Raw genomic sequence first — 17,234 nt, 5'->3', positions numbered from 1 at the left:
AGCCCAGCAGTGTCTCTACTTCTTGCGAAGGCTGAGGAAGGCTCATCTTCCACCTCCCATCCTGACCACCTTCTACAGAGGGACCATCGAGAGCATCCTGAGCAGCTGCATCACTGCCTGGTTTGAGAATTGCACCATCTTGGACCGCAAGACCCTTCAGCGTATAGTGAGGACAGCAGAGAAGATCATCGGAGTCTCTCTTCCGTCTATCACAGACATTTACTTCACATGCTGCATCCGCAAAGCTAACAGCATTGTGAGTGATCCCACACACCCCTCACACACACTTTCCACCTTTCTGCCATCCGGAAAGAGGTACCGAAGCATTCGGACCCGCACATCCAGACTGTTAAACAGTTTCTTCCCTCAGGCAATCCCTGGTCTGGGCAAGACACCGAACCCCAAGTTGCCCCTGGTGGCTGTTCCACCAGTGTATGAATGTGTGAGTGAGTGGGTGAATGGACAAATAGTGTATAAGTGCTTTGAGTATAAGATCATTTACAATATACAGGTAAAATGCAGTAAAAGCTTAATAGAGCATACTATATAAAAGGTGTATACAAAAGTATTGTATAAAAAGATATGTCTGAAGATGCGTTTTAAAAGGGGAGTTCCATAGGCAGGGGGCAGCATAGCTAAATGATCTGGCACCCGTGGTAGTTAGTCAAATCCGAAGTACCACAAGAGGAACTGAGGATGAAGATCTGAGAGCACGCAAAGGAGTGTGAATATGAAGAAGTTGAGTAAGGTACTGAGGTGCAAGATTATGAAGTGCTTTGTAAGTAGGTAGCAAGTATTCTCATGTTTTAACAACAAAGACAACAACAGTCATTCACTAGCCTCTACTCTACCACATGCCATTCACTGGTCTCACCGTCACTTTGCTCGCATCATATTTTGCTAGTTTTTCTGATTGGCTTATTCTGCGTACACTGGCCCGCCCCCTGAAATTCTATCTCCACCAAAGTGATTCCAGAATAATTATTTGTATAGAATAGAAAAAGAGTCTGGCTGACCAGGCTAACACAATATAGGCATCTTAACAGATCTTATATTCAGACCCATCCAATTTTTTGTTCCAGAATTTCATCTTAAAGTAGGAAAAAAGACTATTGCTATTGCTTTTAGGAAAAATTCTTACAATACTCTTAGCACTAAATGAGGTAAATTGTTTGGATTCAAGACTGTCATCAGCTAGTTACAGACATTCAGACACTGAAGCATCTCTTAGGGACATAAATGCATGGATGACCATTAACTTTCTACTTTTGAAATTGAACTTATTTTATTTGGGACAAAAAACTCAGGAATAACTTATCTAATAATATACTGTGGCTACTCTAGATGGCAAATCTATGGCCTCCAGCACTACTGTAAAGAAACTTGGAGTTATTTTTTGACCAGATTATGTCCTTTAACTCAGACATAAAACAAATCTCCACAACTGCCTTATTTCACATAGATAACATTGCCAAAACTAGGATCATCCTGTCTCAAAATGATGCAGAAAAACTAGTCCATGCATTTGTTATTCCTAGGCTAGTTTATTGTAATTCATTATTATCAGGGTGTCCCAATAACTCCACAAAAACCACCAGTTAATCCAGAATGCTGCAGCCAGAGTCCTGACAGGAACTAGAAAGAGAGATCATATTTCTCCTATATTAGCTTCTCTTCATTGGCTCCCTGTAAAATCCAGAATAGAATTTAAAATCGTCTCATACAAAGTCCTCCATGATCAAGCTCCTTCATACCTTAAAGACCTCATAGTACCAATGGAGCACTTTGCTCTCAGAGCACAGGTGGAGGCAGAGCCTTTAGCTATGCTGCTAGACTGTCGGGCAACTTCCCATCATGCACTCAGTTCCACTTTTCTCCTCTCCTCTCCTTCCTTCTCATATGGATATGCCACCAATGAATGTCACTAAATTTGTCTCTCTCCCGTAGTTTGTGCTCTCTCTCTATTCTCTCTCCCTCTGTACCTTCTACAGGTATCCCTACCTTTATGTGTACCAGCACATATTGGTACAAAAGGACATGAAAAACTGTAGATACATTTTTACAGGGGCTTAATAATATTGATTTGTCAGTTAACAAAGGAAATCAAGCACAAAATTGAGCAGAAACTGAAGGAATGATGACAAAAGCAGTGGGAGGAAGAGAGGAAAAGGATCATGTTAGGTAAATTCTTTAACAAATAGACTCAGAGGATGAACTTTGGTAAAAAATATATAAGTATATCAGTTTTACTTGCAAGGAGTAACAGTCACACAGCACCTTAGCACAGCATGAGAGTCACTGGCTGCTTGCATCCCAACACATCAGTTTTCATGGTAACACAAAAGGGAGGTGATTTCCCACAGAAAGACATCTGGGCCCTTATCAAATAGGTTAGAGCAAACTGTTCTCACTGAGGGCCAAAATTATATTTCAACAATACCCAATAGGCCATATTCAGCAGTGTTTCAGTTATACTAAAGTAAGGTGGATCAGGTCACAGGAGGGTAAACATTTTAATTTCTCTAACAGATCACAATGCTACACATTTCAAAGGACAACAGGTGAAATGAGTTTTATGGGGGGAAAAGCAAATAGAGGACAAAGTACATTATTTATGAGAACATAATACAGGAGGATGCAACTACTGTGGACAGGAAACACAAAGAAACAATATAACATCTTAAGGTACATAGTCAGAAATGGGTGTTACTCATATTTTGTTTAAGTATCTTAGAATAACAAATTTCATTTTATATTTTATTTTTTTCTATACATAGTAGTCCTACGATGCACGTTGACCCACACTCTATACCAGTTGGTGGCAGTAATGCATTAATTTATCAGAAGAAGAAGCTAGAGGCTTTCCGATAAACGAGCGTGTCAGTGTTTGATATCAAAGCCCGCGAAGGGTAAGCTCATGTATCCTACGTTATAGCTCCAGGTAGCCTCCTTGCTTCCCACCCCCCAAAGCAGAAATAAGAGTTTTGATAAGTCCTTCATTGCGGACGAAACGACTTCCGCAGAAAGGGAACTGAAATTCAGCCGTAGAACAGTTTGCAGCCGGACAGATTTAAGCAAGCACACCTGGGTTCACGTGGGGCAGTGCAGGATCAGACTACTTAAGAGGTGAGTGTAATTAGATCGGTTACGCCACAAGACAGTGATAAACTTTAATATAATCATAAACATGGACATTGTGAAGTAAAATGTATTAGTCGGCAAAATAAACATTAAGACTGAACTATGTTATTTAGAGTGATTAGAGAAAAGACCCATGCACAGCTGAATGGGCAGTCCCGATGTCGTGTTTGGTCCTCCTCCAAATTTTATTTGAGCTGCAACGGGAAAACCATTGGGAATAAATTAGTGGTGTGCCATACTCTAAGATTTGGTATCGATCCGATACCAAGTAGCCTACATACAGGGCCAGTATCGCTGACACCGATACTTAGAAGTAAATGAGAATGCAGAAGTGAATCAACACCATTTCACATTTATTCAGTTAGAAGTTAGTAAGTGCAAATACAGAAAGCTGAACACATGAGGCTTTAAGAAACTAAATTCTTTCTAGTTTCCAGTACAGGCAGAAATCACAGGTTGGCCCCACTCAACCTTGCAGGACCAAATCAACAACTGCGTACGGTCAGGCTGTAGTGGTAAAGCATGTCATCACTTTGCATAAAACTTTACATATTAAGCTGGAATAGCCATAAGACTTGGTGGTAAATAATTCAGTAACAACAAATAATTTCTCCAGTATTTCTGTGATTCCAGCTCAGCATCTCACTGATGGTGTTCTTTGATTATTTTTTTTTCCTCAGATTAAAATGCCAAAGAAAAGAAAAGCAAAGAGACAGCTCAGTGATGATGAACCAGCCCCTCCAAAACAAAGCAAGGTAGACCACAATGACACACCAACCCCTCTGTGCTTCCACAGCCCAGTAAGTCTGTTCGAGAGCCTCATTCAGCCCATGGGGACAGAGGAGTTTTTCAGAGAATACTGGGAGAAGAAACCCCTTCATATACAGAGGTCAGATTCCAGGACAGTCTCCTACTACCATTCTTTGTTCCAGCTATCTGACCTGCAGAGCCTGTGCTCTCACAGTCTGGATTACTACAGGGACATCAACATTGTTCGCTGCATCAATGGCAAGAAAAAAGTGCTCAACAAGGAGGGGAAGGTTAAAAGTAGTGTTCTCATTAAGAACATGTTTCAGAATAAGGCCACCATCCAGTTCCACCAGCCACAGAGGTTCAAGGTGAGATCCTGACAGCACAGAGAAAATAATGGTTTTGTTGTCCTTGGGTAAAATAATGTTATTGCTAGTGTTAGTCCATTTAATTTACACTGCATTCCTTAACCATAATGCACTGTTTGAAAACACTACCATTGTATGTATTGTATATATGAAAATATCCACTAAAATAAACTGCTGTAAAAATATATCAGATAAATATTTTTTCCAACTTTTTTTTGCATAAATCTGTTAATCAACTTCAGTTCTGATCAAAACTCAAAACTCTGTTAAAAAAATTTCCAGGATTAAATGATGATTTCATAAGTGATGTCACAGATTTGACGGGGAAAAAAAATCACAAAGTGACTTATTTTCAATATAAAAAGTGATTGTGGACTGGATATTTTTTTTAACCTTTTATCACAGTCTTGGATATGTCAAAGATTAGTAACAACACTGATTTTGATGCATTGTTAGTTTTTGTGCAGCATCAGATTTTATTTTTTTCTAACTAATTTACTGTTCGTGGATGTTTTTGCCCCATTGACTGCCATTATAATAACATTTTTTGACTGCACAGCCATGACACTATATAATCATGCGTTCTTGATGGTTGGTAGTTTCCCTTGTTGGGAAGAAGTAAAATTTGTGATTTTTACTGTTGACAACCAAATGGCCCCGTTAACCCTTTACATGGGCCGGTGCATAGAAAGCTTGGTTTCTAGCTTTTATATGGACTATATTAGTAGATTGTAGTGTGTGTGTGTGTGTGTGTGTGTGTGTGTGTGTGTGTGTGTGTGTGTGTGTGTGTGTGAGAGAGAGAGAGAGAGAGACCTTTGCGTGTTGACCTTGTGGTGTCTAAGAAAATCAGAATATGTAATTCAGCTCTCAGAGAGCAAAGTATACATTGAGCAAACAAAAACAAAGTGTATTTATGCACCTGCTGCCTTTTGATGGGGAGAAGTACACTATAAACTAAGCAAAAACAAGGTAAGTGGGTTTAAACACTGGCAATATAACAATATAACATCTTTGCTAATTAACGACATAGAAACAACTGATGAAAAATTAATCGCCTCAGAAATGTATTCATTTTATTGTCAGCAGTATTGCTCTAAATTCTCCAAAGAAGACTGTCAAACATTTTGAAATGATATAACAAAATTTATACCCCAAGTAGACAATTACTGTAAATTAATATGAGATGTGATAACCTTCTAACGATTGAAGAGCTGAATGCAGTAATTGGACGTCTCTCTCTTAAAGCTCCTGGCTCAGACAGTCTCGCGGGAAATTTCTATAGACATTTCTGGGAAGATATTGGAGAATTATTACTCATGTTTTTTCAGAAATATTTGAATCTTGTATACTCCCAGTGACGATGAGACAAGAAATGATCATATTTATTCCAAAACCTAATAAAGACCCCAGATTAATAAAAAACAGATAATCCATCACTCTTAGAAACTCAGACTATAAACTGCTTACCTACATTTTCACCACTCATCTTCAAACAGGGATTTCAAACCTTATTGCAGAAACACAATCTGGCTTCTTAAAAGCTAGATCAGTACACAATAATATAAGGCTGGTAATGGATATTGAATATAGAAACCTAATCGATGATGATGGGTTGCTTCTGTTTTTAGACTTCTACAAAGCATTTGATTCCATGGAACATTCTTTTATCATTTTAACACTTGAACATTTTTGTTTTGGAGCTCGATTTAGGAACTTGACTAAAGGACTGTATTGGAATGTTAATAGTGCAGTATTATTACCTAAGGGCACCACCCCAAGGTTCGAGATTAATGTAGGAATCCCTCAAGGCTGTCCCATCTCTCCATATTTATTTATATTGGTCACTGAAACTTTGGCAATTTACATGAAAGATTGTAATGAATATCAAAAAACCAAATGTCTTGGGTACCGATATTATTTTTAGCCAACTATCAGATGATGCAATAGTTCTCTAAGACAAGCATCAAATACCATTAACTATTGAAAAGATTAAGAAATTATCAACTGCTTCAGGATTAACAAAGTTTAAAAAAAAAAGTGAACTATTTGCTATACATGACACACCACTTAAAGAAATTTATAATATCCCAATCCAATCTGTGATCAAATACCTGGGAATTTATCTTACAAAGGACCAAAAGCAAAGTCTGTCATTGAATGCAGTTAAAGATTGCAAAGTAAAATTGAATTTATGGATCCAAAGAGATTTATCAATTCTATGTTGAATACTATTAACAAAAACGGAAAGTCTTTTGATGTGCACCTATCCAGCTTACTCTGCCATCCCTAATGAAATAATAAAATCTATCAACCAAATTAATCTAAATTTCATCTGGAGCAACAAAACACACTATATGAAAAAAAAACACATAGTCAAAGAAATATAGGATGGAGGCCTAAAGGTTATTAATTTTGATTACCTAATGGATTTCTTAAAATAAATTAGCTAAAATCATGGATTAAGAATATGGGAGGTTTAAAATTTCTACTTGTCACAGACTTCAGTATTAGTGAACTTCCTCTGTCACTGTCAGAGTTATATAAACAGATATTATTATACTGGAAAATGTTATATGTACACAACTTCTCACCTCATTCTATTACAAGAGATATATTTTGTGTGGTAATAAATAAGTATTTTATAGAGATTGGTATGAGACGAGTGTATGGTCTGTAACTGATCTGATGGGATCCCAAAGGTGATCTTTTGGATTTCAATCAGTTCTATACTAAACATAATTTAATTCCCTCAAAACTGGACTTCATTAAATTGCAGAAAGTTCTACCCCAAGAATTTTTATTTCTTACTAGAAGCGTTTTGGCACACCAACCCATAAAACCACAACTAGCTTCACTGTCAATTCAAGGAATCACAATCCTGGATAAAGCATGCAATAATTATTTCATACATAACTGTCTTGTTAAAAGTTATTCTCTGGGTAACACCTTACACAAATTTGATACAAATTCAATTGACATTTTGAGAACAATGTACCTGACCTTCCCTATGCCACCCAAAGCAGAAGAGACACATTTCAAAATTATGAATGACATTTGTCCTTCTAAAGAATTACTCAGACTTTGTTTTAACATTGATGATAATGTTTCACTCTGTGAAAATGACATTTGGTATGCTCAAGGAAAACAAGAATGATGAAAAATATTGTAATGTAAATCTCTGCCTGCCAAAATTTTTCATACACTAAAATAGAACCCTGAAATTGTCCCCTAAATTTGCTGGCTTTTAAATTAATTCAAATTATACCCAAGGACCCTAAAAATAGTGAAAGGGGGAAGAAAGCACAAAAATTATGACATTTAAAAATATTTCCCTACTGACCTGGTTATTTAAATTGCATTTCTTTTTTTCATATATTTTTGTTTGATTTATTTATTTGTATTATTCCTTTTTTCTACTACTGATGTAAATTCAGAGAGATCTATGGGAGAGAAGCAGTCTAAGCATAACTGAGGTCTTACAGATGATTCAAGAGCTACTGTAGTAGAAGATTCATTTATTGCAGGAAGCATCTGCTGAATTTTATCTCTAATAGTTGTGATTTTATTTGTAAAGAAACTCATATATTCATTACTGCTGAGAGCTAAGGGAACACTGGGCTCAACAGAGCTGTGACTTTTTGTCAGCCTGGCTACAGTGCTGAAAAGAAACCTGGGATTGTTCTTATTTTCCTCTATTAGTGATGTTCTGGCTTTACGGAGAGCTTTTTTATATGTTAGTAGACTGTTTTTCCAGGCTAGAAAAATTTCCTCTAAATTTGTGGAACGCCACTTCCTTTCCAGCCTTTGTGATGCCTGCTTTAAGGTACGAATATGTAAATTATACCATGGAGCTAATCTCCTCTGATTCACTAACTTCTTTTTCAGAGGGGCCACAGTATCAAGCGTTTCACGCAGTGAGGCTACAGCGCTGTCAACAACATGATCAATTTGATAGGGAGTGGGATTGAGGCAGCTGCCCTCCACTGTGTTGGCACATGGCATAGATGTAAATAAAGATGGAATAATTTTCTTAAATTTATTAACAGCGTAGTCAGATAAACATCTGCTGTAGTGGAATTTTCTTCCAAACGCTGCATGATCCATCATCTTAAATTCAAAAGTTATTAAAGAATGATCTGACAAAACAGGATTTTGGGGAAAAACTATTAAATGTTTAATTTCGATGCCATAGGTCAGAACAAGATCAAGGGTGTGATTAAAGCAGTGGGTGGGTTTATTAACATTTTGAGTGAAACCAATTGAATCTAATATAGAATTAAATGCAATGCTGACACTATTATTTTCAACATCTACATGAATGTTAAAATCTCCCACTGACTTTATCTGAACTAAGCACTAAATCAGACAGGAAGTCTGGAAATTCCGTTAAAAACTCTGAGTAAGGAACAGGTGGACGGTACACAATGACAAGTAGAACTGGTTTTTGTGTTTTCCAGTTTGGATGTGAGAGGCTCAGAGTGAGGCTCTCAAATGAGTTAAAATTGTTCTGAGGATGAAAGTTTAATAATAAGTTTGAGTGGAAGATTGCAGCTACTCCTCCACCTCAACCTGTGCTTCGAGGAACATGACAATTTTTATGACTGAGGGGAGTTGATTTATTCAGACTGACATATTCATCCTGCTGTAACCAGGTTTCAGTAAGACAGAGTAAGTCAATTTGGTGATCAGTTATCAAATAATTTACTAACAGAGATTTAGATGAAAGAGACCTAATATTTAATAATCCACATCTGACTGTTCTGTTTTTCTGTTCAATAAGAGGAGTGGTCTTAATTTTTATTAGGTTTTTATGAATAACTCCTTTTGTGTTAACTTCTGATTTATTTGATTTATATGTTCGAGGGGCAGACACAGTCTCTATGTGGTTTGAGGGGGGCGACAGCTCTAAGGAGAGGCATTTTAGACTGAGTCTCTGCGTCCCGGTCCCCACTCTGGATTATCAGGCAGCTTCAGAGTTAGGTTGGCTAATAAACTCGGCGAGGTTTCTAGAGATGAGAGCTGCACCATTCAAAGTGGGATGGATGCCGTCTCTCGCTACCAGATCGGGTTTTCCCCAGAAAGTGGCCCAATTGTCTATGAAGCTCACATCGTTTGCTGGACACCACCTAGACAGCCAGCGACGGAACGACGACATGCGGCTAAACATGTCATCGCTGGTCAGATTGGGGAGGGGTCCAGAGAAAACTACGGAGTCCGACATTAATTTAGCAAAGTTACACACCGACTCAACATTAATTTTAGTGACCTCCGATTGGCGTAATCGGGTGTCATTGCTGCCGACGTGAATAACAATTTTCCCATATTTCCGATTAGCCTTAGCCAGCAGCTTTAGATTTGACTCGATGTCGCCCGCTCTGGCCCCAGGAAACATTTGACTATGGTCGCTGGTGTCTCTAGCTTCACGTTTCTGACTATGGAATCGCCAATTATCAGAGTCGGTTTCTCAGCGGGTGTGTCGCTGAGCGGGGAAAATCTATTAGAAACATGAACAGGCAGGTGATGAGCCGTGGGCTTCTGCTTAGGAGTACGTTTCCGTCGGACCGTCACCCAGGCTAATTCTCCGGGCTGCTCCGGAGCTGCCCTTGGACCGCTAACAGACCCTGAGCTCGGTGGCTCCACACCAGCTAACAGGGCTAGGCTAGCTGGCTTTAGTTCAAAGGTGCGGAGCCGCGCTTCCAAATCAGTGATCCTCGCCTCCAAGGCTAACAGAACCTTACACTTATTACAGGTATCATTATCGCTAAAGGAGGCTCTTACCCGGAAACAGTTCAATATTTAAGTAACTAGTATCAGTATTAGTATCAGTAACAGTTGTCGGTGACAAGATTTCTTGACATTGTCTGTTCCTAAGGTAAAAACAGAGGTGGGAAACAAGGCTTTTAAATATACTGCTCCCTTTGCCTGGAATAGTTTTTAAATCAATCTGAAATTGGTGGTCTCATTAAATACATTCAGTGAAAGATTGAATAACTTGTTAATTTCCTGGTTAAATATATTTTAAATAAAAAAAATTAAAGTAATATTTCGGCCAGTTTCAAAATGCAGCAGGTGTTACAAGTTATAGGCCTAAGGCTTACACTCGACATCTGGCATTGCAACCATTCATCCATCCATTATTTATACCTGCTTATTCCTATTTAGGGTCACGGTGATCTGCTAGAACCTATCCTAGCTCTCTTTGGGTGAAAGGCAGGGGTATACCCTGGACAGGTCATGGGTCCATCACAGGGCCACATGCATTGCAACCATTTTAGATTAATAAACACACACACACACAACAGCAACCCATGGTAGATTTAAAACTTTTAGCTTTTATTTACACTAGTTTGATACAGTGGCGATGAGTTTTAGCAGTCATATTGGTTTACCTAGCAGTCATATTGGTTTACCAAACAGTCAAGCAAGCAACCTCAAGGAAATTAATGCTTTTTCAGAAGATCACACTTTCTGTTACATTTTGTGGTAATTTAGTACATTCCAGTCATACATCAGTACATTACAGCGATACAATAATGTATCATCCTTCTTTGTGTTACATTTGCTAATCTTTGAGTTCATCACCATACAAAGATTATGTTATATCTGCATGTCTTTAATATACTTTGTGTTGTCAGGATGAATTATGGAGGATCCAGGAGAAACTCGAGTGTTTCTTTGGAGCTTTGGTGGGCTCTAATGTCTATATCACACCAGAGGAGTCCCAGGGTCTTCCAGCTCACTACGATGATGTAGAGGTACAACAATCAACCCCTAACTGTGCTTCTCAAGTCCAAATTGTTTATATTATTGGCACACACTCACTGCACAAAATGTTCTTAACTGGATGGCTGCCCACTTTGTCATGGGGTCAACAGTGGAAGATTTACTTAAATCATTTACTTGAGTAAAATTAGTAATAGTGTCAAATACGTCTTGTATCAGCAGCTGCTCAGGATTGCAAGGTGTTTTAGAATTACAGAAAAGACCAGAAATTACATGGAAATGTATCATATAGAGAAATCATAAGTTCTAAGAATACCAATACTAGGCCAGCAAGATATCAGGTAAATCTGCACTGTGCAATGACACTTTTCATTTCATTTATTAATTAAGTTCATACAGATTGCAGTAAAGGAAACAAAACCTAAATGTAATCAGGTTTTCAGCACTGCCCATGGCACTTAAAGCAGTAGCAGTTCTCTTTGGTTTGAACTGCACAGTTTCTTATGGTACTTTGCAGCACTTTAGAGAAGCTGCTGTAGTTCGTTTGTAGTTTCAAGCTGTCCCATTGTCTTGTTGTTTTCCTGTGATCCCAGACTGACTCCACACTGCTGAGATCAGGGCTCTGTATTGGTCAGACCATCTCCTGCAGAACTCCTGGTTCTTCATGCCTCTTCATGAACTCTAGTGGGTTCTTTATGAACTTGTTGTCCAGCACAATGGGTTGCACAATTAGTCAGTCAGACACCTGATGGTGTTGTGTGACAAGAATCTTAAACATCTAAAGTATCTTAAACCTCTGCACAGTACTGTAGTTTAGAAAGGTACATACCTGTGTATATAAGCTCTCACAGTTTACACTCCATGTCAGGGTAAAAACTAAACCATGAAGCCCAAAGAAAATTTGTGTAGACTTTTGTGACAAAATTGTGGGAGGCTTAAATCAGGACAAAGGTATAAAACCATTTCTAGACTTCTTTTTCCCTGGACACTTCCTCCAGCTCTTCCAGGGGGACACTGAGGCGTTCCCATGTCAGCCGAGAGACATACAGTGGGTACAGAAAGTATTCAGAACCCCTTAAATTTTTCACTCTTTGTGTCATTGCGGCCATTTGCCAAAATCAAAAAAGTTCATTTTATTTCTCATTAATGTACACTCAGCACCCCATCTTGACAGAAAAAAACAGAAATTTTTGCAAATTTATTAAAAAAGAAAAACTGAAATGTCACATGGTCATAAGTATTCAGACCCTTTGCAGTGACACTCATATTTAACTCACATGCTGTCCATTTCTTCTGATCCTCCTTGAGATGGTTCTGCTCCTTCATTGGAGTCCAGCTGTGTTTAATTAAACTGATTGGACTTGATTAGGAAAGGCACACACCTGTCTATATAAGACCTTACAGCTCACAGTGCATGTCAGAGCAAATGAGAATCATGAGGTCGAAGGAACTGCCCAAGGAGCTCAGAGACAGAATTGTGGCAAGGCACAGATCTGGCCAAGGTTACAAAAGAATTTCTGCAGCACTCAAGGTTCCTAAGAGCACAGTGGCCTCCATAATCCTCAAATGGAAAAAGTTTGGGACGACCAGAACTCTTCCTAGACCTGGCCGTCCAGCCAAACTGAGCAATCGTGGGAGAAGAGCCTTGGTGAGAGAGGTAAAGAAGAACCCAAAGATCACTGTGGCTGAGCTCCAGAGATGCAGTAGGGAGATGGGAGAAAGTTCCACAAAGTCAACTATCACTGCAGCCCTCCACCAGTCGGGGCTTTATGGCAGAGTGGCCCGACGGAAGCCTCTCCTCAGTGCAAGACACATGAAAGCCCGCATAGAGTTTGCCAAAAAACACATGAAGGACTCCCAGACTATGAGAAATAAGATTCTCTGGTCTGATGAGACCAAGATTGAACTTTTTGGCGTTAATTCTAAGCGGTATGTGTGGAGAAAACCAGGCACTGCTCATCCCCTGCCCAATACAATCCCTACAGTGAAACATGGTGGTGGGAGCATCATGTTGTGGGGGTGTTTTTCAGCTGCAGGGACAGGATGACTGGTTGCAATTGAAGGAAAGATGAATGCGGCCAAGTACAGAGATATCCTGGAAGAAAACCTCTTCCAGAGTGCTCAGGACCTCAGACTGGGCCGAAGGTTCACCTTTCAACAGGACAACGACCCTAAGCACACAGCTAAAATAACAAAGGAGTGGCTTCGGAACAACTTTTTGACCGTTCTTGACTGGCCCAGCCAGAGCCCTGACCTAAACCCAATTGAGCATCTCTGGAGAGACCTGAAAATGGCTGTCCACCAACGTTCACCATCCAACCTGACAGAACTGGAGAGGATCTGCAAGGAAGAATGGATCCCCAAATCCAGGTGTGGAAAAACTTGTTGCATCATTCCCAAGAAGACTCATGACTGTACTAGCTCAAAAGGGTGCTTCTACTCAATGCTGAGCACAGGGTCTGAATACTTATGACCATGTGATATTTCAGTTTTTCTTTTTTAATAAATTTGCAAAAATTTCTACATTTCTGGTTTTTTCTGTCAAGATGGGGTGCTGAATGTACATTAATGAGAAATAAAATGAACTTTTTTGATTTTGGCAAATGGCTGCAATGACACAAAGAGTGAAAAATGTAAAGGGGTCTGAATACTTTCCGTACCCACTGTAGTCCCTGCAGTGTGTTCTGGGTCTTCCCCGGGGCCTCCTCACAGTGGGACATGCCCGGAACATCTCTCCAGGGAGGTGCCCTGGAGGCATCCGAAACAGATGCCCGAGCCACTTTAGCTGGCTCCTCTCAATGTGGAGGAGCAGTGGCTCTACTCTGAGCTCCTCGTGGGTGACTGCGCTCCTCACCCTATCTCTAAAGGAGCGCACGGCCACCCTGTGAAGGAAGCTCATTTCAGCCACTTGTTATCCGATTGCAGGGGCAGTAGCCTAAGCAGGGATGCCCAGACTTCCTTTTCCCTGGACACTTCCTCCAGCTCTTCCAGGGGGACACTGAGACATTCCCAGGTCAGCCGAGAGACATAGTCCCTCCAGTGTGTTCTGGGTCTTCCCCGGGGCCTCCTCACAGTGGGACATGCCCGGAACATCTCTCCAGGGAGGTGCCCTGGAGAGATGGAGTCTGTAAAAATAATGAACAGAAGCAGTAACAAAGGGGAAGCCCTGCAGGAGTCCGACATGTACTGGGAACAGGTCTGACTTACTGCCGGTAACGCAAACCAAGCTCCTACTCCGGTTCTACAGAGACCAGATAGCCTTAGCAAAGGGCCCTGGACCCCCATACTCCCAGATCGCCTCCCACAGGATGTCATGAGGGATGCAGTCAAATACATTCTCCAAGTCCACAAAGCACATGTGAACTGGTTGGGCAAACTCCCTTGAACCCTCGAGCACCCTGAAGAGGGTATAGGGCTGGTACAGTGTTCCACAACCGGGATGACAACCTCCAGAAACTTGAGAGGGCAGATCTCATCCACCCCCAGTGCCTTGCCACAAAGGAGCTGCCAAACTACCTCAGTGACTTCAGCTTGGGTTATGGGTGGATCAGCCTTTGACTCCTCCGATTCCTCAGCGTCTGCTTCCTCTATGGAAGACACGTCTGTGGGGTTGAGGAGATCCTCAAGTCAAGGTCAGCAGGTCCCCACTTCCACTCTAAATAGTGTTGGCAGAGCACTGCTTCCTCCTCCTGAGGCGCCGAACAGTTTACCAGAATTTCCTTGAGGCCAACCAATAGTCCTCATCCAAGTTTTAGCCTCTGCCATACCTATCAGCTGCCGCGAGAGTCCCACAAGCCAACCAGACTCGATAGGACTCCTTCTTCAACTTGATGGCATCCCACCACTGGGTTCAGGGATTTCCACCACAACACGTACCAGAGAGAAGGGCGGCCCCCTTCTGTGGGCCCACCCAGAACATCATTGTTTTGGTTCCTGCAGTGGTTCCTGCACTTCTTGTAAAGGATGCTCAGTTTGAAATAGCTACTATAGATGAGAATTTTTTGGCTCAGGCAATGCAGATCGAGCTCAGTCCACTAGACAGCTGTTATTACACGGTGATTGTGCAGCTAAAGGCGAGCTGTGAAAGCCTGTCAGAGGAGCAGCTTGTGAAGCTCGGAGGGCTCGGAGCGGTATTGTTTAACTGCCAGGCAGAGAGTGAAGGGCTGCAGACCTAGAGGAATTAACTATAAAAGAATGTACAACAGACATGGACTCACACATGGAATGCTTATCACATAGTGAGCAACAGAGTACGCTCTGTTTGCTATACAACTCACCAGCAGCTCTTTTAGCGCAGAGCTCTCAACTCCACACCCAACACCCAGCTCAAAGCAATGAATAATAATTTCTCAGTCAAGGAGGAGACAAAGAATCCAACAGTCACTCTAGCAGAGCTTGAGAGTTCGTCCAGACGACAGAGAACCATCTGCAAGGTTGACCATGTCAGCAGAATTCCATCAGTTAGGCTTTTATGGGAGAGAGAGAGACAGACATTACATTGGTCCATCTGACAAAAGTTCCACAAGGGTGCAGGTGCATACAGTAACAACCAGTTACTTCCATTACCTGTGACACTAGTTGTTTATTTCCAGATCGTAGTTAATGGGAAGACTCATGTACCTTAATGACGGAATTCAAGTAGATGTAGGGCTGTGCTAGTGGCCATTCTGTAGGTGAGGTGATTTGAGGTTAATGCAAGCAGCAACAGGAAGCCAGTGAACAAAAATTAAAAATGACATGACATGGGCTGTTTTTTGCTGATTGTATAATACTGGAGTAAATGTACTTTCCACTATGGAATAAGTTCAACATTTTTGAAAGATGTAAAAATATAGTTTTCAAGAATATGCATCATTTTTAAAATGTGAAAAAACTTTGACATTGCTGTTCCTCTGTACATTGACATCTGTACATGACATTAAGTCCCAACCGGAAGGTATCAGTAACGTGCATTTTGTTCTTACATTGATTGTCCTATTTCCCCAGGTATTTATTCTGCAGCTGGAAGGGCAGAAACGTTGGCGTCTCTATAATCCTACTATTCCATTACCAGCAGATTACAGTGTGGAGTCAGAGGAGAGGATCGGCAGCCCAACCCATGATATTATACTGAAGGTAATGCGCCCTTAATGAAGAAAGTATTTATATATGCGTGTTTATATCCTAGATGAGTCTGTTATTGCAATGGACATCTAGCTAGGGGTCACAGACACAACCTTCATGGGGACATTATGTATTTTATTGTCTTTGCCCACGTCACAACAGAGTGCCAAAGCAGTCTGCAGGAGAGTGACAGAGAAACACGGGCATCAAGTTTTATATAGTATTACCATGATGGATACAGAAGCTCCTGGAGCCAGTCTTTGTACCTGAGAGAGAACAGGCTGATTGAGTCCCAAGTGTGTGTGTATATGTGTGTACAGCTACAACATAAAAACCACTGGCAGCTGAAGTTAATAACATTGAGTTCCCCTTTATAGTGGCATCTGCCAAGGGAAGCAATATATTAGGCAGCAGATGAACTTCAATTATTGACGATGGTTTGGAAGAAGGAAAAATATAAGGTATGAGGTATTTAAGTATTTGAGCGACTTTGACAAGGGCTAAATTGGCTAGAGAAGCATCTCCAAAACAGCAGGTCTTGTGGAGTAATCCCAGTATACAATGGTCAGTACTTACACCTGAAGAATTACAATAAGGTGCTTTAGAATTGGAGGAACCTTGTCATAGTTATTTGTTAAAAGTCACAAACAGAACCCAAATGCAGATTTGCTGGTTCTGATTAAAGTTTATTTAATAACTGAAAATCACTGGTGACAAACTGGGAGTGAATTCAAAAGCTCCAGGAGAGGACTGAGACAAGGATGAAGTTTGGCGAGACGAAACACACAGCTCAAGACCTAAGGAGACGAGGCAGGCAGGTAAGTATCCAACTGGACGTATATTTAGCATAAGCATCAGATGAATCCACTACCGTGTGGGTAAATGGCGAATCGCAGTGAAGACCTGAAGCTTTTATTTCCCCGGTGTAAATTGGACACAGGTGGAGCTCATCAACGACGCCCGGTCTCTGAAAGCGCACCTGCAGGTAAGTAACAGAAAGGGGAGACAGCACAGCACACATGAGGAGAGGGGAAAAGAGACATAAGGCACCTGGGAAGGCCCCCCACTCCCAACCCCCCTTGCAGTCGCCACCACTTGGCTTGTCGGGGTGTCTTCTGTGGAAATTCTGGACCATGGTGGAATTCAGGA

The 17,234-nt window shown here is 40.8% G+C and overlaps 1 protein-coding gene across 3 annotated transcripts in view; it reads left to right on the top strand.

The window, feature by feature from the left end:
• Window positions 1–2,935: 2,935 nt before the first annotated feature.
• Window positions 2,936–17,234, top strand: part of riox2 (ribosomal oxygenase 2) — a 32,269-nt gene continuing 17,970 nt past the window's right edge. For all 3 annotated transcript variants that reach the window (XR_003297033.2, XR_003297032.1, XM_026329104.1), the window contains exons 1-4: window positions 2,936–3,126; window positions 3,822–4,259; window positions 10,895–11,014; window positions 15,969–16,097. Coding sequence is in view for 1 of the 3 variants with exons in the window: in XM_026329104.1 (XP_026184889.1) it covers window positions 3,828–4,259; window positions 10,895–11,014; window positions 15,969–16,097 (681 nt within the window). In the remaining 2 variants the exon portion in view is untranslated. The remainder of the gene's footprint in view (window positions 3,127–3,821; window positions 4,260–10,894; window positions 11,015–15,968; window positions 16,098–17,234) is intronic.

The sequence above is a fragment of the Mastacembelus armatus genome, chromosome 14 (assembly GCF_900324485.2).
Source record: "Mastacembelus armatus chromosome 14, fMasArm1.2, whole genome shotgun sequence".
Lineage (NCBI taxonomy): Eukaryota > Metazoa > Chordata > Actinopteri > Synbranchiformes > Mastacembelidae > Mastacembelus > Mastacembelus armatus.
The sequence above is the reverse complement of the archived record's forward strand: the minus strand, read 5'-3'. Positions and strand labels throughout refer to the sequence as shown.